General features: G+C 39.3%; 1 protein-coding gene across 11 annotated transcripts in view; it reads left to right on the forward strand.

Moving 5' to 3' along the window:
* Window positions 1–25,939, forward strand: part of LOC134224978 (solute carrier family 12 member 7) — an 848,828-nt gene that overhangs the window by 712,727 nt on the left and 110,162 nt on the right. For all 11 annotated transcript variants that reach the window (XM_062704686.1, XM_062704688.1, XM_062704687.1 and 8 more), the window contains one exon: window positions 7,474–7,579. In XM_062704686.1, coding sequence (XP_062560670.1) covers window positions 7,474–7,579 — 106 coding nt within the window. The remainder of the gene's footprint in view (window positions 1–7,473; window positions 7,580–25,939) is intronic.

Here is a 25,939-nt window from a genome sequence, read left to right on the forward strand (position 1 = left end):
AGGAATTTCTCCGGAGGTATTTCGGGACCCAGCCAAAGTCATATAATAGCGAATAAGTATACAAGGTGGAGAGAGGCGATATAGGCACATGCTTCCATTTGACTGCATGCAAAGTGTACGTATATGGTCTCCACTTTGTACACTTATTCGCTATGATAAACGATCTTGTGCTTGCTGGAGAGGGACCTTCTGAGAAAATTTCGGAAGGGACTTCCGAAAGAATTTCTGGAGGTATTCCTGGAGGAACTTTCGGAGGAATTTCTGGAGGAACTTCCTCAAAAATTCCTGGAGGAGCCAGCGGAGGAATTACTAGAGGAACCAACGGAGGAATTCTTGTAATAACTTCTGGACGAGTGCCTGGGGGAACTTCCGGATGAATTTCTGGAGGAACTTCCGGAGGAATTTCTGGAGCTTCCGGAGGAATTTCTGAAGAAACTTCCAGAGAATTTCCTGGGGGAACTTCCGGAAGAATTTCTGGAGGAACTTCGGGATGAATTCCTGGAGGAATAGTCGGAGGAATTTCTGGAGAAACTTCCGGAGGAATTCCTGAAGGAACTCCCGGATTAAATTCTGGAGGAACTTCTGAGAAATTCCTGGAGGAAGTTCTAGAGGAATTCCTGGAAGAAGGTCTAGAGGAATTCCTGGAGGAAGTTCTAGAGAAACTGCTGGAGGAATTTCTGGAGGAACTTCCGGAGGTATTTCTGACGGTACTTCTGGAGGAATTCCTGAAGGAATTTGAGTAGGATTTCGTGGATGATTTTCCAAATGATTTACTAAAGGAACTTCCGGAAGAATTTTCGAAGGATTTTTGGAAAGAATTCCTGAAGAAATTTTTAAAGGAATTCCTGAAAGAATGTTCCATGGATTTTCTGAAGGAACTTCCAAAGGAATTTTTGAAGGAACTTCGAAACTTTCCCAACGAACTCCCGTGCTCCGAACAAAACATTGGAAGAAGATGAACTTCAGAATTGATTCCTGGAAGAACTTCCGGAGCAATTCCTGAAGAAATTTCCCAAGGAATACCTGAAGAGACTTCCGGGGGAATTCCGAAGAGAAACTTCGAATAAAGGTCTGCAAGAACTTTCGGAGGAATTCCAAAAGGAAACTTCGAGCAATCGCCTAAATTAAGTAGTGAAGGAATTCCTGAAGGAACAGAAAGGAATAGAGAATCCGGGTAGATATATCCATCCAAAAGTAAATTTCGTAATACGCGAAAATCAGAGCGCGTACTTGATCGTTTTTCTCATGATCTGATTAGCTGTGGCCCACAAACTGCCAAAGCACTGGTAAAGTCCGTGATCATATGTTTAGAATCAAAACAAACACAATGCCATGCACACTACCACATCAAACGACAGATGACTGAAAACGTTTTTTTATTCAGGGTTCGAGTTGGCATTGGCCCAGGTTTAAAAACGAATTCGACAAATTGGATTTCATCGGACATCCTAGAGTCTGCATGAAAACTACACTTATAAACTAAACATATATTACATTATCCCACTATTCAAAAGTCTGCTCTTAAAAATGTTACTTAACAAATTAAAATCAAGCAAATGATAATTAGTATTAAATATAACATTCATAGCTCTAAAAGGTTCGTTTTGTCCGTAATCGGTGTGATGTGCCGTAAAATTCGGAGCATCAATTTCTTCTTTCAAGAGTTTGGCTAGAAATACAGCCCTCGAAATATTCCTTATTTTTTCAAGACTCTCTATGCTCAAGAGCTGACACCGTTCAAGATAAGGTTCAAGTCTCAAGGTAAATCGAAAAAATATTTTCTGAACTGCTGAACTAAGTGGGGCTCCATATAACTGCTGTAGACTCCACTAAATAACGCACCAATGTGTACAAAATATTAAAAAAAAAATGTATGATCTAGATTTGATTGAGTGAATCTGACCTTCAGGAACTCGCAAAATACCAAGTATTGCATGCTGGTCTATGTAATGTCCAGCAAACATGCTTTTTCTGATGATGTTGTGCTTTTTACAATGCATTGTAATGGTTCAGTTAGTTTAAATTAAAATTCACTATTGATTTTGCCTTTACACTCATGTTTCAAATATTTTTGCTGAGTGGTGGTTAAACTCGATGTAATGAAAAGAATTTATGACACTTTGTTTGAAAACAGTTTTTCCTGATTCCTTGCAAAACATTTCTAAAACGGGCAACTGCGGTTTCTCAAATAAATAATTCAATGCCTATGTATTGAAATAAAAAAAAATCTTCCATTCTTCAAAATGAAGCGAGAACATATGATTTTTTTTCAGTTTATTAGCATTCTAATAACACAGCACTATATCGGTTGGAACAAGTTGTTTTGTACATACATAGTATGCATGGCGATTAGTAAATCAAAGCCTATTGAGTTCTGCCTTCTACAACAAGCACAGTGTATGAAGGGCTGTGCGACAAAAGATCAAAAGGACAAAACGTTGAAAGAAAAATTTAAAAAATCGTCAGTGTAATCTACCTATTCGAAACAAAATATTGAATAATATGTTAACAGCATGCTTCTGAACTAAAATCTAAAGTCTGAAGGTACGGAAACCTCCATGTGAGAGGCATGAAGGCTATTTTTCCGAAAAGCTCAGTTGCTTCGTTGCAAGAGAATTGGAAGCATCCTTCTACGCTTCTCGGAAGCCTCCATCCAAGCAGCTCAAAGCCTCCTTCAAGAGGTTCGAAAGCCTCCTTTCAAGAAGCTCGTAAGTCTCCCTTCAAAAAGCTCAGAAGCCTCCTTTTGAGTGGCTAAAAAGCCGCTTTTCAAGAGGCTCGGAAGCTTCCTTCTTCCTTATTCCTTCTTCCTTCTCTTTCTTCCTTCTTCCTTCTTCACTTCTCACTCTAACTGTTGATTTGGCCTAATGGCCATTCGGTCTAATGACCGTTTGGGCTTAAATGACCGTTCGGCCTAATGACCGTTCGGCCTAATTACCCAGTATTCCTGGATTTTAAGTGGCTCTGGAGCTTCCCTTCGAGATGCTCGGAAGCCTCACTTCGAGAGGCTCGGATGCCTTCTTTCGAGAGTCTCGGAAGAATCTTTTCAAGAGGCACGGAAGCCTCCTTCCAAGAGAGGAAGAGAAATTCTTCTTACAAGAGGCTTGGAAGCGTACTTTCAAGATGCTCAGAAGCCACCTAGCCACCTTTTGAGTGGCTCGAAAGCCGCTTTTAAGAGGCTCTGAAGCCTCCCTTTAAGATGCTCGGCAGCCTATCTTCAAGCCTTTCAAGGGCTCGAAAGCCGCCGTTTAAGAGGCCCAGAAGCCTCCCCTCAAGAAGCCTCTCTTGAAAAGGCTCGAAATTCTTCTTTCAAAAAGCTTGGAAGCAAATTTTTCAAAAAAAAACTCAGCAGCTTACTTTTAAGTTGTTTCAAAGCCACCTTTCAAGAGATTCGGAAACCTTCTTCAAGAGGTTCGAAGGCCCCCTTTCAAGAAGCTCGTAAGCATCCCTTCAAAAGGCTTGCAAGTTTCCCTTCAAGAGGTACGAAATAAATCTTCCAAGAACATTGGAAGCGTACCTCAAGACGCTCGGAAGCCTCCCTTCAAGAGGATAGGAAGCCTCCTGACAAGAACAGGGTTGGTAAAAACTCAAATTCTCAAATCTCATCCACGATTCAAATCAAGCGCGAGGCTAACATCACCCGACTCATGGCCCAGGGAATCGTCCATGATTCGACTCGGGATTTGCATCATTGCGTGATTTTTGCGTGTCCTTCGTTAAATTAATCGGAATAACGTTCTTTGCTTGAAACAATGAGTAACAAATCCATACGAAAACGTAAAATACGTTTCGATTGGGTATTGACACTTTATGGAGCGAAATCATTTTTTGGCGAATACGCGAAACGATGCGATTTGGGTGAAAAACTCATGCGCGATGCTCTCCATACAGAATCGCAAGCGAGTCAGCTCGCGCTTGAGGCTTCGGTGAGTGAAATTTGAGCATGATTCTACCAACCCTGGTCAAGAGGCTCTGGAACCCCCTTTCAAGGACTCGAAAGCCGCCTTTTAAGAGGCCCAGAAGCCTCCCTTAAAAAGGCTTGGAAGCTTCCCTTGAAGAGGCTCGAAAGCCGCCTTCCAAGAGGCTCTGAAATCTCCTTTCAAAGTGCTCGGAAACCTCCCTTCAAGAGGTTCGGAAGCCTCCAATAGACAAAAAAAAGTCCTGTAGGAAACTTGATGTATAAATTTACTTTGAATTGGAATTTTTCACGGAATAATGCAAACTTCATGGAGCGCCATATATCCAGTTAGTTTTTAGGGTCCTTCTTCATATATCTTATCTAAGCTTATTTTCATTTTCTACAAAAAAATAGGGGATACCTCAATTAATGCAATAATTTGAAGGGGTACCTCTCAAGAAAAAGGTTGAGAACTGCTTATCTAGACTAGCAGAAACTACTAGAATTGGGAATGAACGTAAAACAGCTCGTTTGAAAATGAATGCTAGTCCTAATCAAACATCTGTTGGTTCTTTGTGCAATAACAGCTGACCTTATCATAATGGAGTAGCAACTACGGATCAAGCTCAAGCTCAAGAAGCTGAGAGCACTCAAAGATTCTGGATGATGGTATTTGAGAGTCTCAGGACGCTAAGTATCAGAATCAAAGTATGAATAAAATCCATTAAATCAGTATCAGAGATGAAGCATTGAAATTGCTTCATCAAACGCAATTGAGAAAACCCTCTCCAGACCAATTTTCTGGCTACGCCACTGATAAGAGATGATGCGAATATCATTGGTTGTTGCGGCTGTCTCCTCTTAAATTGTAATTGGATCCAGAGCTTTAAATAATTGAATGTTATATTCGTAACATATTCATATTCGGCAGAACACTGTCAATTAATATCAGTCAGTTTTATTTAGATTTCGTGAACCAATACATTACTGTAAAACTGAACATTTATACGACTATTTGAACATCTACCCACATAGAGCTGGCGTACAATTGACGGACGCTTTTAGCGCCAAAGGCTCCGTCTCCATTTTCGGTTGATGCAGTTGTGGCCAATTTGATTTTTAGTATGTCCATCGCGAGAGACCCACGTGACTTTGTGCACTGGTCGATGGGGAAAGAGTGATCCTCCAATCATCAAGACGATATTGCCGCAGAATTCTGCAAACAACTAATTTCTCAAAGACCGTGACGTCCTATGAAACGTTTATAGTCCGTGATGTCAGAGCTTATGTAGATTCTGATGTCACCCTTCGAAACATTACACACAACGACATTCCGTTCACTATAAAAATTCTCCTTAACCTCAATTAGGCAGCATCGGTCGGTTCTCTGTCGTTTTCTGGAACAACGATTTGTTAATTTTTGGGAACATAAGGTTGTTGGCCTAAGGTCCCTACCCACCGAGATGGGGCTGCCATCTTATATATTGCTTTCGGAGTATTGAGTCGCCCTTCCTTGGTGAACAGGAGCTCGATCAGTCGGGTTAGATTTGCGAAAGGCAAAAAATATCGATACACCCGCATTTAATATAATAGGAATCCCGATCTCTTTTGTTCTCTGCTTCAAGATGCTTTACAAAGGTTGCAGCAACAGAAAGGGGCAAACCCTGTATGTACACACTAACTTTTTCTTTCTCGAGCTCGGCAAAATCGGGCACCGCTGTAGCTCAGTAAATTACAGAACTGAACTTCGGCATAAAATTTGGTTTATTACTGATTTTCGGCATAATATTTACCGTATCTCAGCAACTGAAACGTCACTTTTACTGAGATCTCGGCAAAAATCATGTTTGCTGAAACTCGGCGGTGCCCACCTCGGGAAAATAAACAAAAAATGCTGAGATCTCGGCGAAAAAAAATTAAGTGTGTAATACTACAGAAAAATTGTTAAACAATTATTGCCATCATATTAGAGTGATCGAGAATCGGAAGACTGCGCTGGGCCGGGCACGTAGCCAAAATGTCGGATAGTAATCCGGTGAAAATGGCTCTCGACAACGATCCGATGGGAACAAGAAGGCGAGGTGCACAGCGAGCAAGGTGGATCGATCAAGTGGAGGACAATTTGCGGACCCTCCGCAGACTGCGTGGCTGGCGACGTGCAGCCATGGACCGAGTTGAATGGAGAAGACTTCTATGCACTGCACAGGCCACTCCGGCCTTAGTCTGAAAATAAATGAATAAATATTAAAGTAATATCAGCATAAAGTTGATCCTAATTGCACACGAGCAGATAATATTTTACCCAAACTATCAACCGGCAAGTGTAGAAAAGCATCAAAGTTCTCTTCAGAAAATATAGTTTTCCTGATTCATCAATGAGCCTATCAGAACCAGAACGTCATTCATTTGGTTGCAATTTCGCATTCCAAAAAATTTCCCAGAAATACATTCATTCATATCATCCACTATCGCTGCACTTGTCAGTGAAGTAATGAATTTCCCTTCCACACGGAAACATCACTTCCGCTCTGCTTTGTATCGGTGCATTAATTAAAAAACTCTAAAAACGTGTTTCATAAACTCTATCCAGCGTTCGTCACAAAAAAAAATGCTTTTCGTTACTTCAGTGTAACAAAATCCACTGTCGACCAACAGTCGACCTCAGTGAAACTCATCTAATGAAGAGCATGTCACCAACGAGACTTCCTCTTCCGGGCCCGGCAACCGGTTCGGTGGGATGATATGTATCTGTCACTCGGCACCAGAGGGTGCACTGCACACATATATGTAGGAACGTCCGGAGTTCCGGAGAGTACGTAAAAAAAGGTGGAGGCAATTGCTCTGGTTGGCTTATGGTTAAGAAAAGCAAATGTGTGTCAGCAAATTGCTGCTGGGGATGGTCCAGATCCCTCAAGTACGGTTTTGTACACTTTATGTGTAGACAACAGCTAGTGGGTGGTAGTTTTTTTTAGTGCGATGCCGTCTTGAGAGCACAAGAAGCATGTCCCTCTTAGTTTTCATCGGCATCCAGAAACCACGCCACACATTGTGGATGTAGGTGAGAGGTGCTTGGTTTATAATTCAACTATCCTGTGTGGCAGTGCCACTTTGGTGCTTCGGTGGTGAACCATGAGCTGGAGGTTTACAGGGAATCAGCTCTCCACTAGTTGTTTGTGTCTTTGTCGGTGTGTCTGTGTGTCACTGTAGTAGCAGGATGACAAGTCCCTGAACTGATGATGATGGTTAGTGAATAATAGATGTGCAGATGTTGATGAACCGCCGTCGGCAGCCGCATCAGCATCGACGGATGAGAAAGCGCTGTTGTGGCCTCGATTACGGCGGAGAGTGAAAGTTGGTGGGTTTGACATGTTACTCGAGAGGGATTATAAGGTCTGATGTGCACTCAAACTGAATCGATTAAATTTTGTTAGCACAGATTAACGATTGCGTGTTACACCCATAGCAAACTGCTTTATCTATAAAGAATTCAAAAGTAAAACCAATTAACCATAATCGCACAGACGAAATATCTGAAGCAAAATAATAATTCGCATTTTACGTTTCCAATATACTTTCAGACTTACATGGCCCCGTGGTTATCGATATTCGGAGATTTCACAAAAGACGCCTCAGCTATGTACAACAATTTCCGCGTCTACGGCACGGGTCTGCTCTGCGTAATGGGTAAGTATCATCCGTAAACGTACGTCTGAACAAACATGCTCAATTGAATCCAAACAATCCAGCAATAGCGTTTTGTTTCAACATTCAATTCTATTTATTTTCACTGGTCGTTCCGGAAAACTCGCATGTTTCAATGGAAATCCATCTCTAGCCATCGCTCAGATGCTCGTCGTATCAATCAATTTTCCAATTGAATTCCCCCATTTGTCTTCCGGCGATCAACTGTACTGTGATAGAAAGCTCATTACAAAATTCGTTGTATGAAATCAGACAGCTATCTCGATGGCTATTACGCCGCACAATTTGCACGAATAATCTCCCACCCGGCTCTAGCGTGACTGACCACCCTTTCAAACCCGACAGCATTCGAAACTAGCCTGATGATGACGACCGAATGCCCCCAAAACACTTTCATTCAAATGTGCGTGTCCTATTTCTGTCGCCAAAAGCTTGTGAATCAGAGTTTTCCTATTCATCATCGGCATCCCATACGAAGAACAGATATTCATGGTCCCATCCATAAATCATGTGAAACTAGGCAGCAGCAGCAGCAGCAGCCGTCCTACCGCCGTGACACGAACGGACAACTTTAGGACCGTGGTGTGGATTGTGGCAATCGGGGCAGCGCCCGTGTGGTGTGGGGCATAAGTTCAATCCGAACTACTTTGCAAAGGCCAGCTAGCCAAATAGCGGTTCAGAATGGCACTTATGTATTAATGCGTATCGCGGAAGCGATAAATAAATCACACCATCGCAGTGAGTATTGCGGTACGGCAATAAATGGAGAACTACGTGCGTTCGTCCGTGCCGTATGGAATTGATTGTGAAGTTCTTGCGTCGATTCCATTAGTGCGTATGGATAGTCTGCATATCTGGGTCGACTTGCAAATATAATTGAACGGACATAGGGAAGCGATTAAATATGGATTACGGTTCGCCTATTTTGATTAATTATAAACCAATCTCACTGGCAGTATTATGTGAATTACTGTATGTGTGTAGGGAAACCGGAAACAGACGAGAGAATTTGCAAAATTATCTCTTGAAATGGATTTCGTGGTTCACCCAGTTTATTTAAGAACAGTCTTTTTTTGGGATAGAGAGTATCTTTCGATGTTTCGATCTTATTTGTTTATTTGTTTTTTTTTTATATATATAATTAATCTGACACTCAACAGTCTTAATGAATAACATGCCTATTGTCCTAAATTAGGTTCTGTCTTTTTATACGGTTTACAAACTGGGATGTGGAAACTCCAAAATCGAAAGCTGCTTCAACCGATTAAAACAAACGTATCATGGCGCAAATGGGCTGGTTATAACCAAATGCAGTGCGATGAAATCCTGTATTCAACAAAGTCAGCTGTCTAAGCATTCTTCCAGGCGCCCGGTGTTGAACTTAATCTAGAATTAAAAACCCAGATTAATCCACCTAGCGTTGGTGGTGCCTTTCTCGCATTTAGTTGAGACACCAACCTTATATGGGGTTTATATGGTCCGATGTACCATTTTCTTCATAACTTTTAAACGCAATGACCGATCGTTATAAAATTCAATAGTGATCAACAAGGCTTTGTCCCCTGTCGAATGAAACTTGTTGCGAGAAAATCGGATAAAGATTACTGCACGAAAAGTTGTCTAATGTTTTTTATAGCTTTTGTGCACACACATACACACACACATACACACACACATACACACATACATATACACGAGTGGAGTCGAGTGGAGTCGATTGGTATATAATACTATGGGTCTCAGAGGCTTCTATAAAAAGTTCGTTTTCGGAGTGAAATGATAGCCTTTCGGTACAACTTAGTTGTACGAGAAAGGCAAAAACACCTAAATAAAGAATTAAAAAAAAAACATTTTTCCAGGTACGCAGAAACCAATCAGCGAGAGGAGATGGGAGCAATCGATTTCTCCGTTCAGCAATTTCGCAATAAAAGTGGCCTACTAGATTTTTAGTCGCCGATCCAAGGTATCAAGTTCAAGACCAAGCAATTGGGATCTATCAGGATACGCAGGGAGATTTGCGGGGTCCCTCCACGGAAGATGTCTCAATGCGAGCCTGATGAATCGTTTTTGGTCAGTTTTCGAGAATTGGCCTCACAGAGAACAATACAAAGCTTTAAGACAACGTGGATGAATGTGAATTCTTTTGCAATTTCAGTAGCGATTAGCCTTGGAAATAATCGACGGATAATGGGAGTGAAAGCTGAGCATTGCGTCCAACACAATGCCAAGATCTGTTATATGATCCACCCTCTTGAGGCTGCAATTATCTATGTGGTAATAAAATATTACCGGATCTTTAGAACGATGGAAAGTCATAACCGCACATTTCGAAACACTGATCACAAGCTTATTGTCTTGACACCAGAGAGCAAACATATTGATCAGCGTTTGCAGATGAGAGCAGTTTTCAATGCTGTGCAGGATCATGAATATTTTTAGATCACCGGATAAATCAGCTTGTTAAATCCAAAAGAAGTTGTCATAAACATGATTGTAAAAGCCTCATAAAAAATTGCATTTAAATGCTGTAATTCAAGCTTTGATTGTGTACTTGTTGACCATTATTTTTCAGAAGCGTAGGCATATAACATTTTACTTTTGTCGGGCCTGTGAATAGTTTCCAGTTCTGCTAATCCCATTCGCAATCAGTTAATACGTCCGATGATTTGTTGATCTACTCAAGTCGATGAAGAATTATAGTGGAGTCGGTGATCCATTATTGAATCATTGAAAACTTCACGGGAAAAATCCGTTGAAAAACTCATGTCTAAAAAGTAATGATTTCATCGTAATAATAACAGCCTTTTTCATGAAAAAAGATAATGCCATTAGCGTTATCCAAATGCTATACGCATTTTCATGAAAAAAAATATGACGCATTTTCATGAAAAATGAAGCTGAGACGCGGAAATATCACTCAGAGTCATGAACATGTAATCAGGGTTATGCTAACTTGTCAATTTTTTTTCTCTAATGTATAGAGCAGAGCGTCCTGTTTCCATCTTCTTCTCTATCTTCTTCTATATAACAAAAATGAATTTAAAATCCTTTCCTGACGATTTAACTCAAGAACGGGTTAACCGATTTGCATAATTTCCTCCCTAATCGATTCGTTTTGGGATTCGTAAGGTTTGTATATACAAAAAGCTGATGAATTCGACGGGGAATGGTGAAAAATCGTTAGAATACAAATTTGGGTCAGTCTTTGATGAAAACGAAACAATTGCACGGTAATTGATCTAGAGGGCGGTGCTGCAAATAGTTCAGTCTCTATGTGACATTTGCAACATGAATACCCGGGCTAAGCTAGGTATTTTTGGCCAGTTATTAATATTTTCTATTGCTTTATTTTGTAGTTTTATTGCTAAAATGCTCTGCTAGTGTCAACCGACTACAAAACAAATTCAACAAAACTAGAAGCTTTTTGAAATGCAGCATTGTGAGTCGAACGAAGACCCATTCGTTGGTTGGGTAGCAATACACGGCTTTTGTATTGCTTCAGAAGCTCTGAATTTTATTATTCTACCAAGCCAGAACTAGTGGAAGCGTTTGCCAGCAATGCGATCTTGGCACACCTTCCTGTGCCTAACAACCAAAAAACCTAGATAACCTCCACTACATCGAAGAAGCACGTGTTCTAGTCTGTCTTATCATCCTATTCACCTGGTGTGAAGTGGTCGATTGCCATTCCGGAAAAGTATGTTTTGAAAGTAGATGAATATAAACTTATTCGCTAAATTGTTCTGTGTAATACGAAGCTATGGCCATCCGGAAGATGCTCCCTGACGAACCACAACTTGAGCCCGACGCTACGCCATACCGTTAATGACGTCAAATACCCGGATGAGCAGCTGTAATACCTCAAACCTAAATCCCATCCTAGTCCGTCCTGAAATTACGCAATCTAACCTTGAGTCGCCACGAGTATCTTGGTCTATACCCTTTCCCCTTACTAACTGTTGATGATAAGATATCGATATCGATTGTAAATATCATAAAGTATCGGCTCCGTTAAGTGTTATACACGCCTGAGCCTGTCAAATATATTGCGTTTATTGAAAAAAAAAACTTATTCGCTGATCTTCCTTACCATAAACGGTCTGCTGATGATGGTATATTTTTTTCCGGAAGCGATTATTTCTTCTGATGCCTATGCACGTACTACGTTTTTTCAATCTTCATTATCGTGTTTGCTTAAAAATTAATTCCAACACCGGGGAAAAGCGTTCTACGGATATTGTTCTCAGTCCCGTGGTTCAAATCCAAAATGCCATTATACCAGCGGTCCAATACCCTATCATACGCTGAAGATGCATAGTCAACCAAATGCTTTCCCAAAGATGTTAACCGCCATCTGACGGTCTGTCAGCTGTTTCATTTGTTATTTATACTTCTTACAATTTCAACTTAAACTGGCTACGCAGTCTTTAAAGATTGGAACAAGATTTTTATTTGTCCAACGTTTCGACACGGGGTTGGTGTCTTCTTCAGGGGAAAAATAATATGTTTGTTCCTTGTCTAATGTTTGGTCTAACGATAACTGTCTGGTATGGATATTTGTAGTACATTCTGTAAAATTTGTTTGATTATGACACTAAATTGCACATTAAAACGATATCGACTGACTTACACTTCGGAAACAATTATTTTGTACAATTTTTCTATGGATCCTATGCTATGGACTCTGTGATATGGACCCGATATTTCAGATAGAACCTGTTGACATGCTTTACAGAAATCGCATATCCCTCGCGCTTCTTCATCAATAGAAGGTGGTACGATAGGACTCAAACAAAATCTTAAAATCTAAGAGTGTAAAAATATAAGTACATATAAAAATGTAGATTTTAAGACTTTCAAATGCTTATTTTTTTAAGTTTTCTATGCCCAAAAAAATGCGTTAAAAATAAATAATTGTAAAACTATTCTTCTTCAACAGAAAACTAAAAATAGATTATTTTATAGGTCAAAGCATCAAGAATTATAAGTCAAAAGCCCCCTAAGCGGCTGGTACATTTTTCAATTTGGAATGAAAATGAATTAACAAATATGTCTTAGTGCTTTTTATGTGGGAAATTGACTTGGACAGTTAACGATTTTTATTCTGAGATTTGAATTCATGTTCATGGATAATGATTCTGTTGTCATGACCTTAGTTCATGGTTTCAGTTTGCATGATCATGGTGTCAAGAACAAAATTCCCACTTTTCGGTAAACAAATCAGAATCATAAATGACAGCTGTCTAATTCATAAACTGTGATTCTGTTTTTATGACCTCAGTTAATGGTTACATGCTTCATGATATCATGACTCAGATTGCCACTTGTCATTTAATATCGAAGAAGTAACCCCAGGGTTGCGTTACGGTAAAATTATTCATGATTCCAAGACCTTTTTTCATGGTGTATTTTCATAACATAAAAACACGTTCTGAAAACTCAGATGTGAATATGTACATTATATGGCAGATTGAGATATGAAAATTGTATTGGAGGTCAGCTATGGGAAAACTCACTCACACGAACCACACCAATTTTAAATCCCTATCCATCAGCGAACACGCGATTGCAAAACGAATGCTACTCAACCCAACAGCGAACCAACAAACGATTCATACCTACTGAGTGCCCCCCAGCAGGGAGAAGTGAAACCAAAAATAGTACGAAAAGAAATCGAGAGATGAGAGTGAACCGATGTGTAGTGAGTGCAGCAGAAAACACTGAGTTGGACTCAGAAGATTGATTCAATTTAGACTCAATGATTCGTTTTGCGGCCTGATTCTTTCTGCCGAATCCTCACTCACCACTCAATTGCGATTCCATTCTGTGGGAAAGATTCGGTGATGAATTTGGTCTGTTTGTTTTTTGGCATGATTCGTTACTAACTGAAGCCGAACGGCAGACAATCGAAATTGAAAGTTTTGGAAAGGCTCGTGTACAGTTGCCTAATTTGCGATTGTGTGTAGATGTGAGTGAAAGATTAGCGCTAAATGAACCCATTTTTCCCATACTTGTTGGAGGTAACTACTTTCCTTCGAACCCACGACCCTCAATAATATAGACTGGTGCTTTAAGCAACTAAGTTACGAAGGACCTACGTCGGTCTTCGCAACTGAATAAGCCCAAGATTCCCAAATTGAACGCATAGTCGAATCACTCGCAATGCATTTGTCAAGCCAACATCCCGAATATTTTCGGATTTTCACCGGATTTTTTTTTTAAATATCTTCGAAAAGTTCTTGAAAACTTCTTCGGAAAATATTTCGGGGCTTTCTCGAAAATTATTCGAAATTTCTTAGAAAGTTTTCTCGAAATTTCTTAGAAAAAATCTTCGGAGCTTCCTAAGATTTTTTTTGTAATATTTCTTCGAAATCCTTCGGAATTTCCTAGAGAAATTTTTCGAAAATTCTTCTGAAAAAGCTTGGAAATTTCTTAACGATATTCATTGGATTTTTCTTAGCAAATTCTTCGAAATTCTTTGGATTTTTTTCGGGAAATTCTTTGGAGTTTACTCGGAATTTACCTAAAAAGTTTTCGGAATTTTCTCAAAAAAAAAATGTTCGAAACTTGCTCGATGAAGTCTGTGATATTTCACCTGGAAAGCTCTTTGGAATATCCTCGAGCAATTCTTTGAAACTTTTTCAGCAAACTCTACGCAATTTCCTTGGAAACGTATTCGGCATTTCTTCGAAAAGTTCTTCTGAATTTTCTCGAAAAAATTGTCAGGAATTCATCAGAAAATTCTTAGAAAATGCGAAATTTCCTCAGAAAATTCCTAGGACAAGTCTTTGGTGATTCTTCGAGGAAATTCCTACAGGAAATTCTTTATAATTCCTTCGGAAAATTATTCGGCTTTTTCTTTAAAATTTCCTCGACATTTTTTTCGGAACTTCCTCGGGAAATTCATCAAGAAAGTTTTTTGAATTGCTTCTGGATATTCTTTGCCATTTCCTCGGAAATTTCTTAAGAAGTTCAGGATTTTTTTAAATTTCCGCGAAAAATTCTTCGGAACTCCCTCGGGAATTTTCTCGACTCTCATTGCTAATGAAGACCGAATCTAGAGCTTCTCCTGAGTTGATTGATATATTGATGTCACAAATCAGTCAACAAACACCAGAGTTATGGCCGTTTCTGTGAAATCCGTGAAACCGATTCTGAGCAAATCGGCCATAGTTATACTTTTTCAAATAAAGCAACATAGGTATCAAACTTCATGATTTTTAAAGGCCATAATCTGAGAGGGAGGTTTTGATACTACACATCAAATTAAATCAGGGCTGCCCAACGTACGACCCGCGGGCCGGATGCAGCCATCGGCTACGTTTTTTGTGGCCCACGCGCCGTGGCAGAAAATACTTCATAACCGGCCCACAAACTTCTCTACGTGGCTCAGGAAGCTTTTTTTTATGATTTATTACTTAATACTGTAAAATATTACTGGTTTGAAAAAGTAAAGTCTGTTAATACAGTCCTTTACTTTTATTATGTGCTAATTAATATTCCCTTTAATTTGAATTCGAAAAAAAAAATATCTCACATATTTTGAAAATGCAGTCATTTCAAAATATGTGAGATATTTTTTTTCGAATTCAAATAAAAGGGAATTATTAGAACATAATAAAAGTAAAGGACTCGAGAGAGGCCCCATGAAACGAGTGGTTGATGTGGGAAATTGCGTTGTCACGTTGAACAAAAGAAAGCCGGTTTGCCTATTTTCTTCGGAAAGTGTTGCTGTGTTGAAGGAGTATGATCTGAAACCACATTACGAAACCAAGCATTCTACAAAATACGAAATTTAGACTGAATCAGGAAGTGGTTGACCGAAGCAACAAACTCTCTTCACTCTGACAAACACATAGTCGGGAAACGAAGCGCGGGCCAGTTTTGCAGTCAGTAAGATTTTGGCAAAACGAATGAAACTATTCCAGGGCGGAGAACTTGTTAAGGAATGCATATCTGCTAATAACGGCATTGTGTATCCTAAGGAAAAAGTCTTCTTCAGTAGCATTAGCTTGCCTCGAAACACGATGAAGAGTAAAAGCTCATGCAGAAGATTTGAAAACTACATTACGTGAAAAAGCTGCCTGCTTCAAATTCTACTCTCTCACAATCGATGATGAAACTGATGTTAAAACATGGTGCAGGTAGATGTCTTCATAAGGAAAGTGTTGCTTGGAAAGTTGGTGATCATCTTTAAATAACTGAGGAATAGACAACTTTGATCCCAACGAATGGAACGACCGGAAAAAACCTGAGGGGAACTGTAAAGACCAGTATGAAGGAGCTTGGACACCCTTAAGTAGCCTTACAACTGATGGAGCTGGCATCGGCAATTACAGGAAAGAACGCTGGCATCGTGACACTTCCAAGAAAGGAAAAACAATCACAGTGGTATGGTTATAATTCCCCGCGCATTGCATTATTCACCAAGAAAATCTTTGTGCGAAAACTATCAATATTCTTGAAATACTGACGCTCGACATTAAGCCAATAAACTTTACCAACGCGAGGAATCCTTCACCACCAATTCTAAATAATGTTGTCGGAAATGGAGGCAGAATACGGAAATTTGCTGTATTATTGCTTTTCGTTGACTAAGTAGTGGTACCAATCGAAAAATTAATGTCCAAATTTTATAGATCCTGAATGAGCGTGTGGCTCATTAATGGCCGTTAAATAAATACTGTCGTCATGCAATTTTTTAACAAGAAAAACCAACGTAAGCGTCTCCTGAAAAATCCAAATTTTGTTTTGCGTGTTAAGTGTCATTGTTGTTATATTCCCTTAGAAAATTGTTTCGCCGACAGTTTTGCTTTCAGCTCACACTGACAGCTAGGTTTCGGCCCATCTTGACATATACATTTTTTTAATCAGATGCTCCCTCCCGCCATTACAATATTTGGTATGGGCGAAAATGATCTAAAATGCACCCATGGGCAAAAATAGCCCAATAATATTGTTTACACTGCAGAAATCAGTTGCCAATTGACAGAGTTGTGGTCATTTGAATTTTGATGAAATTTTGCCTGTCCCGTTCATTCTGTCCATCCCCTTTATTAATGCACATTGTAAATATTAGTCACGTTCCTCCCTATCCAATTGACGTGTTAATCAAAAACACGGTCAAAAGCGAACTTACTTTCCAACCACACAAAGCAGATTGAAACCGGATATTGAACAAGATATATCGTATTGCAATACCATTCTCAGATAATTCTTCGGAATTTTTTCGGAACAACCTCAAAATTTGATTTGTTATTTCCTCAGAAATTCTTCGAAATAGGCTTTAAAAACTATTCCGCATTTCAACGAAAAATTCTTCTGAACTTCTTCAAAATAGATCTTCGGAAATTCCTAAGTAAAATTATTAGGATAATCTCCTGAGATTTGTTTGGAATTTACTTTTTTTCATTTCCTCACGAAATTCTTCGGAATTCGCTCGAAACATTTATCGAGGTTTCCTCAAACAATTTGCCAAATTCTTTGGCATTTCCTCGAGAATTTTTTTGGCATTTCCTCGGGAAATTCTTTGGAATTTCCTCGGAAAATTTAAAGGATTTTTTTTTTAGGGAAATTCTACAAAATTTCCTTTGGAAAATTCTTGGGAATTGCCGGAAAATTCTATGACTTTCTTTTGAATTTCCTAAGAAAATTCTTCGAATGATCCTCGAGAAATTTATTGGCATTTCCAAAATTTTAGGATTTTCCTCTGATTTTTTTTCTTTGGAATTTTTTTGAGAAATTTTTAAGCATTTCCTCGGAAAACTCTTTTGCATACATATAAAGGGATGGATTATTAGAGTGATTCAAATTTTGACTTTTTCGCTATACAATGGGTGGCTATTTCTTCTTCTTCTTATTCGCATAACATCCCCACACTGGGACAGAGCCGCCTCACAGCTTAGTGTTCATTAAGCACTTCCACAGTTATTATCTGCGAGGTTTCTAAGCCAAGTTACAATTTTATATCATGAGGCTAACACGATGATACTTTTATTCCCAGGGAAGTCGAAACAAAATAAGAATAAGAAACAAATCAAATACCTTTTCATTGCTTTGTTTTTCGTGGGATGAATATCGGAGCTATGAGATGAAGTCCAGGAGCAGTAACCCTATATGCTGAAAAAGAATCTCTACCATTTCGTCGAAAGACATTTCGTTAAATGACATTTAGTCGAATGACATTTGGTCTAAATGACATTTCGTCGAATGGACATATATGTAGTCGAAAATGAATTTTTAGTCCACTAGAAACGTAGGACATTTGGTCGAAAGGACACTACGTCGAATGGTCATTTCGTCGGTAGCAGGTTTTAGAATTAAGAACCTTCTTACATTTGGTCGAATGACTTTTGATCGAAAGGACATTTGGTCGGAAGCAGATTTTAGAATGAAGACTCTTCGTACATTTGATCAAATGACGTTTGATCGAAAGGACATTTGGTCGAATGGACATTTAGTCGGAAGCGGATTTTCAAATGATTAATCTAGATACATTTAGTCGAAAAACGTTCCGTCGAATGGATATTTAAAAGAAAGGAACTTTAATCAATAATATAATAATTTTTGCTCCAATATTGTCAAAAGAATGATGGGTTCATGTAAAGCATAAGTAACAAGAATACGGTTAATATTCCCCAAAGGATATTTACTTTAGCGAACCCCTCTAACCGACTATACAATTTAAACGAATGACAATTGGTCGAAAGGACACTACATTGAATGGACATTTGGTCGAATGGACATTTAGACGAGAGAAGATTTTAGAATGGCGAATCTTCGTACACTTGATCGAATTACGTGTGGTCGAAAGGAAATTACGTCCACCTGGTCAAAAGAAATTTAGTCGAATGATGTTTCGTCGCATTACACTTGGTCGAAAAGGTCAAATAGACATTAGGTCATTTGGTCATTTGACGGAAATTAAGTTTTCGGACAATCATTAAGGAATTAAAGTTCAAAGTGAATTTGATGCTGAACTATTTATTGTTCAAATATTAAGTGAAAGAAAAAGCATCCATGGAAAGAATAAGGAAAGCTATCCATTCGATCAAATGGCTCTTCGACTGAACGTAATTTCGACGAAATGTCATTTTACCAAACTTCATTCGACTAAATGTCAATCAACGAAATGTAAAAAAAAAAAAAAATAATAAATTAATGGTTTTTTCCCCAACGCTATTTCTACAAGTTTATCTATGGTCCACCAGCGCATCCAGAAGCTTCCGTTTGCTCAGGCTCAGAAAAAAACCTTATTAGCTTCCGTTTTCGTTTCTTCCGTTGTGCCAAATCCGCTGAAAAATTATTGAAATATATTTATCAATTTACTTACGAACCGTCCAAAGCAGAACAAAGTAATCCGGATCTTGCAAATGTTTCGCATCATATCCAAATACGTTCAATCGCACACTTATCCACAAACTCGGATTTCGCGAATGTTCTGCGTCCTACCTAAAACACGTCCGATCGCGAGTTAACGCCCGGCCACCCGGACTTAGCACATTCCATCGATGGCACCACCGACGTCAGCGATTTGGGTGCCCTCGGCAACGGCGACGGCACGGAGCTCGGTCAGCAGTATCATCGATTGGCATCGAGGCCAGGTGTAGGGTGCTGATATGGCATTATTAGGTTAGGTGGTAGGTTACATTAAGACAATAAATCAGTTTAAGTTTAGTAGTCAATCGACTTGGGTCTTTTTTAAAAAGAAATCCCAAACGCGAAAACGCGAACTGGCGCCCGAATAGGGACACGTCGACGTGGGAATAGTATAAGTGTCCGGTAGTGAAAAATCGTTCAACAAGTGAAGTGTAAAGATCCTCAAAGTAATCTATCACACCATTGGTGGAAGGAGCCAAACACCACACCCAAGGTTCAACGAGCCTACCCTACGGACGAAGCGAGGATCAGGACACCGCATCCAGCCGGATCGATCGTTATTAGGGCCCGGAGTAGCCGTCAGCAGCAAAACGGACCAACCCGAAATAACTGCCTGGTTCTCCCCCATAGACGGAGTCCCGCTATCAAAAATCATCCCAGGAAAACCCAGGAAGTCCAACGGAGGATGTTGGCAATTTTACTGTAAGTTTCTTTTATTTTATTCAATCAAACAAGTGCTAGTGATAGTTTGTTAAATCCGAAAAGTGTGAGTGAAATTTTTATTCCAATATCTCAAAAGTTTTAATTTTTGCTCCTATCTTAGTGATATTTTTTATTACGGTGATTTTGTCGAAGTTCTCCTCAAGCTCTTGCCCGATTTGCTCAATATTTTACCGAAGAAGAAATCGCGAGTAAATTTCTATTACTCAAATATGATGAATCCTAACCCTAATCCAGTGCCCCCGCCTCCTGCTATGAGCATTCAACAGTTTATTGATTTAGGCAAAGTTCCAGACTTTGTCAAGGAAATTAAAATTTTCAAGGGTGATCCTACCAGACTTATTGATTGGATCACCGATGTTGATTCCATTCTCAGAACTTACCGCGACAACGGTGCGACACCGTCGCAAATTAATATCCTTGAACGGTCAGTGCGCCGGAAAATTGATGGCGAAGCTGCCGATATTTTGAATGCGAATAATGTCTCGTCCTCTTGGACGGATATAAAACACGTTAATCCTGTATTATCGTGACCGACGCGATGTTAAGACGTTAGATTTCCAATTAACATCTATAAGAAAATCTGCCGAGGAAAGCCTCAGCAGTTATTACAGCCGCGTCAATGAGTTATTATCATTGATAATTGCTCAGATACAAACGGACGATAAACTGCGACCGAATGCCGCAGCACATATCGACTACTTCCGTGACAAGTCACTCGATGCATTTATCAGAGGATTGGATAAACCTCTGAGCATCCTGTTAAAAAGTACAAACCCAAAAACTTTGGGTCAAGCTTACAACTTCTGCACCGAATATTATAATTTAGATATCCGTTCTGCCCCCTTCCGAAACGAACATGGTGGCCAATCATTGCCTAAGCCAAAGGAACCTCCAAAATACCTCCCAGGACACAGTTTTAAATCCCAAAATTCTACTACCGCCACCATTACCTCAAAGAAGGCCTAGTGTGCCTCAAAATTATGCTTTACCTCCCAGAGTCCCCTTGCAAACCAACCCATTTAGGCATCAGCCTTCCCAAAATGCATTCTCATACAATCCATTTTCACAAAAACCCCTTCAGGTCACCTCAAACTTCCCAAAGAGTAGAAGCCATGGAAGTTGACCTGAGTCAACAATCGAAATTCGTAAATTATGGTAATCGGCCGCCAATGAATTTAAAAGGCCAGCTTCTCAACAATATCACCAAAATGTCAAACGACAAGCACATCCGTTAGAAAACGCATACCCTGTTTATGATTATTATGATAATTACGATAATTACAACCAGTATGCTTATCAGTACGATCAACCGTGCTACAACGAGTGCTATCCAGATTATCCGAGCCCATATCCCATGCAGGACGGCTCATATGACGAAGCGCCTCCTGCTGACAGCTTTGAAATAGGAGAAGCCTCTGGTACCGCTCCGCCAAAACAGAATGCTACTGAACAACAAGAACAGCACGCAAATTTTTTAGAATGGCTCCCCCGTTGGTAACCCCAACGATGCCTTACATAAACCTTCAAACAAACATTGGCGAATTCCCCTTTTTAATTGATACAGGGGCAAATATAAACCTAATACATCCAATGCTAGCATACAATTATTCATTAACAAAACCGTATCCTTTCACGGCAAATGGTATCAGTAGCGCTAATGGGAAATTCAGCGCTAACTCGGCGATTGATATTGAATTTTTTAGACCAAAAATACATTACCGAGCACAATTTCTACTACATGATTTTCATCCATTTTTACACGTGATAAGAGGTACCGGAAAATTAAACGTACTCAGCGCAAAGATTGACCACAAAAATAACACTCTCCAGCTAAGTAAAGACAATGAATTTCTGACTATTCCCTTCTTCAATATTCCCCACACAAATTGTTAGTTCCTGGAAACAAATCCAAGACCATCCAGTTGCCTACCCCAACAATTGGCACTCGAACCACGGGCAAGCAACGTAGACAAAATGCTCAGAACGGCTCATCTTTCAGCCGACGAGAAGGACAAATTATTCGAGGTGATTGAACGGCATCAAGAAGTGTTTCATCAGCCCGATGCAAAACTGACTTGCAGTACCGTAATTGAGTGTGCTATACACACCGCGGATGATATTCCAATCCACCAAAAAGTTTATCCATACCCTGCTGCATATGCAACAGAGGTAAATAAACAAGTGAAAAAACTTCTCGATGATGGAATTATAAGGCCATCACGATCCGCTTGGACGTCCCCAGTATGGATTGTTCCAAAAATCCGATGCCTCCGGAGAGAAGAAATTTCGAATGGTAGTAGACTACCGAAAATTAAATGAAAAACTTTATCAGACAGGTACCCGATGCCTGAAATAAACTATGTTATTGACCAATTAAAGGTCAACAATATTTTATCACCCTCGATTTGGCATCTGGTTTTCACCAGATAAAGATGAAAGAGAGTGACATCGAGAAAACTGCTTTCTCGATTAATAATGGCAAATACGAGTTTACTCGTATGCCATTTGGACTCAAGAATGCTCCCGCGATATTTCAACGTGCAATCGATGATATATTAAGCGAACATATTGGGAAAATATGTTACGTCTATATTGATGACGTAATCATATTTGGCAAAACACTCGAAGAAGCACTTAAGAATCTCGAGATAATTTTAAAGGCGCTGAATGATGCTAATCTGAAAATTCAATTGGATAAGTCAGAATTCTTACATAAAGAAATTGAGTTTCTCGGTTATGTCATCACATCTAAGGGTCTTAAACCAAACATAAAAAAAATTGAAGCGATAGAGAAGTATCCCGAACCATCAACAATCAAAGAGCTGAGATCATTCTTAGGAATGATGGAGGCTATTACAGACAGTTCGTAAAGGACTTTGCGAAAATCGCAAAACCCTTACAAGCCTTCTGAGAGGGGAGGATGTACCTCAAATAAAAGATCAAATTTAACGAAGTGGAATCAAACTGTTTTAGGAAAATGAAAAGTATTTTATCTTCCTCAGACATTTTAATTTATCCCGACTATAGCAAGCCTTTCATTCTCACAACCGATGCATCTGATTTCGCCATCGGAGCCGTCTTGTCGCAAGGTGAGGCAGGTAAAGATAAGCCTATCCATTTCGCCTCCAGAACTCTCTCGAAATCCGAAGAAGGATTCTCAGTACCAGAAAAGGATATGTTAGCCATATTTTGGGCACTACAAACGTTTAGGAACTATTTATACGGTTCCAAATTCAAAATTCTCACAGATCATCAACCTTTAACTTTTTCTCTATCAGCAAAAAATACAAATGCAAAGCTTAAGCGTTGGAAGGCATATTTGGAAGAACACGATTATACCATTGAATACAAGCCAGGCAAAAGCAATGTGGTTGCTGATGCTTTGAGTCGAATAGTGTGTTCCATGACTGCTACACAACACTCAGCAGAAAATAGTGATCATTTCTATATCAAATCTACGGAATCTCCTATTAATGTATTTAGACACCAGGTTATTTTGAACAAAGGTCCTGATAAAGTCAATACAGAACACCTTTGAAAATTTCACCAGAGTAAATGTTTTTATCAGTGATATTAACGACAATTCTCTATTGCAGGTATTGAAAAACCATTTTGATGTTAATAAGTTAAACGGACTCTTAACAACTGAGGAAATTATGGGTGAATTACAGGAAGTGTATAAAACTCACTTTGGAGATAAAAAGCTGTTAAAAATCCGTTTCACTCAACGTCAACTCCAGGATGTCCGAGAAGAGAACGAGCAGTGGGATTTGATACACAAAGAACATTATCGTGCGCACCGCGGCGCAGATGAAAATAAATGGCAGCTTTTGAGGAAGTTTTATTTTCCAAAGCTTTCTCAAAAATTGCATGACTTTATAAAAAATTGCCGAATCTGTCATGAAAATAAATATGATAGAAGCCCTATTCACTTCCCTATCCAAAAAACCCCAATACCTAATCGACCGTTTCAAATAGCTCACATCGACATTCTTTTCATAGACAATCTTCAGTACTTAACTTATGTCGATAAATTCTCAAAGTATGCTCAAGCTCGTTTAATTGAATCGAGAGCCGCTGTAGACCTTATTCCGGCTGTAAAGGAAGTGTTATCAAAATTTAGTTTTCCTGAAACCTTGGTCATGGACCAGGAAAAGTCATTCATGACGGGTGAGCTAGTAAATTTTTATAACACCAACAAAATCACGCCATATATAGTGGCTACTGGTCGAAGCGAGATGAATGGGATCGTAGAACGCTTCCATTCGACTTTACTAGAAATTTATCGAATAAGCAAAGCTGAGAATCCAAATCAAACCCTACAAGAAATCATGGACATTTCAATAATAAAGTACAACAACACCATTCACTCCACCACGAAACATACCCCATACGAAGTAGTCATTCCCAGCTCTCAAAGCTCGACAATATGTGAAACCGTTTATAGAAATTTGCTGGCGACACAGACTAAAGACCTGAAACGTCACAATCAAAAGACAAAACATACAGAAATTAAAGCAGGAATTGACGCATACGAAAAGACAAGACGTAGAGTAAAAACGACCCCACGATATAAAAAGATTAAAATAGCTAAGGTCAATAAAAGTACAATAAAAACAGATGACGGTAGACGTGTCCACAAAAACGACATAAAAATCAGACAAATTTGACTGACAAACTCCAACCTTTTTCAGAATCTCATCCCTACTGACAGAAACATGGACGTTACACATACAACGACTGGAACAACCTATTTTCGTCTTCGACCACGGAATGAGCAGATTAAAATATTCATCGTATCGTTACATCCATCACTTCAGCATAGAGTCATTAAGAACACATGTCGTAGATCTCAGGAATAGATTTGATGAAATAGATAAAAACCAATTTTCGGAAATAATACTACAAAAATTCGATGAAATTAATAAGTCTTTGGAAAGTATAATCCCTATTAGAAGGCAAAGAAGATGGGATGCTGTAGGAACTGTTTGGAAATTTATTGCTGGGTCACCTGATGCAAATGATTTAAAATTGATTAACAATAGCATTAACAATCTCATCTACAATAATAACAAGCAAGTCAAAATTAACAGAGAAATGACTCTTCAGCTAAAGGAATCCGTTTTCAAGACTAAAGAAGCTATTCAGTTATTCAAGAACAAATCTTCAGAGCTATATTCAATAAACATTCTCTTTAACCTTAAAGATTTAAACGAGAAAATTGGAGATATAATAGATACGATAATGTTAGCTAAATTAGGATTTTAAATGGGAAAATATTAACTAAAAATGAGAAGGAAATGTTTAGGAAAGATTTAGAGAGGAAAATGTAACTGTCCATTCGTCAGCCGAAGTTGTCACCTATGCCACTACTTCAATAGCCACCAACAACCAGGAGATCATACTGTTCATCAAATTGCCGAAATTGGATCCTCGAGTTTTTCATAAGATCCTTGTTTGCCCAACCTTCCACAATCGACAACAAATACACACGACCAAGAAATATTTCTTAATCCACCCATCTGAAAAATTTACAGTCCACACGCTAGAACCAACAATTTACAATTTGGAAGATACTGAAGTAGCCGATTCCTCATGTATACCCAATCTCTTGGACGGAAAAACAGCTGTCTGCAACTATACATCAAACCCTATCCAACAAGAAGTCATTTCAATTGACACACACCATATACTTGTCAACACCGCCAAAAACTTCACCTTTTCATCCGATTGCAGCGGTTCTGAGAGGATCCTCTCTGGATCGTATTTAATCCAGTACGAGAATTGCACCATACAGATCAATGGTGTCCCATACACAAGTAAAACCAGAAACATTGCCGGAAAACCGATATATCTCCCTTTGGACGGGATAACCATCTCTAAAAACGGAGACGTTTTGAACATCAGCATGGAACATCTCCACAAACTCCAGTCAGAAACCCGAAAGGAGTTGGATCTACTTCGCTTGGAAACCAAAAGCCTACATTTTCCACATTGGCCACTGTTTGGAGGAATTGCAATCCTCCCCATCATAATCAGTATTGCTATTTTCTTCAGTATTTTCTTCCATAGGACTACCAAGATCAAGCTGCAGACGGTACCAAGCAACAAGGAACATCATGGAGCAAAGGAGCCTAGGCAGGGCTTGGAAAATTTCAAAACCTTTTCCATAGTGGATACTATGAACCAGGAGGTTCATCTCTAAGGAAGGTCGAGTTAACGCCCGGCCACCCGGACTTA

Source organism: Armigeres subalbatus, chromosome 3 (genome assembly GCF_024139115.2).
Source record: "Armigeres subalbatus isolate Guangzhou_Male chromosome 3, GZ_Asu_2, whole genome shotgun sequence".
NCBI classification, from domain to species: Eukaryota; Metazoa; Arthropoda; class Insecta; order Diptera; family Culicidae; genus Armigeres; species Armigeres subalbatus.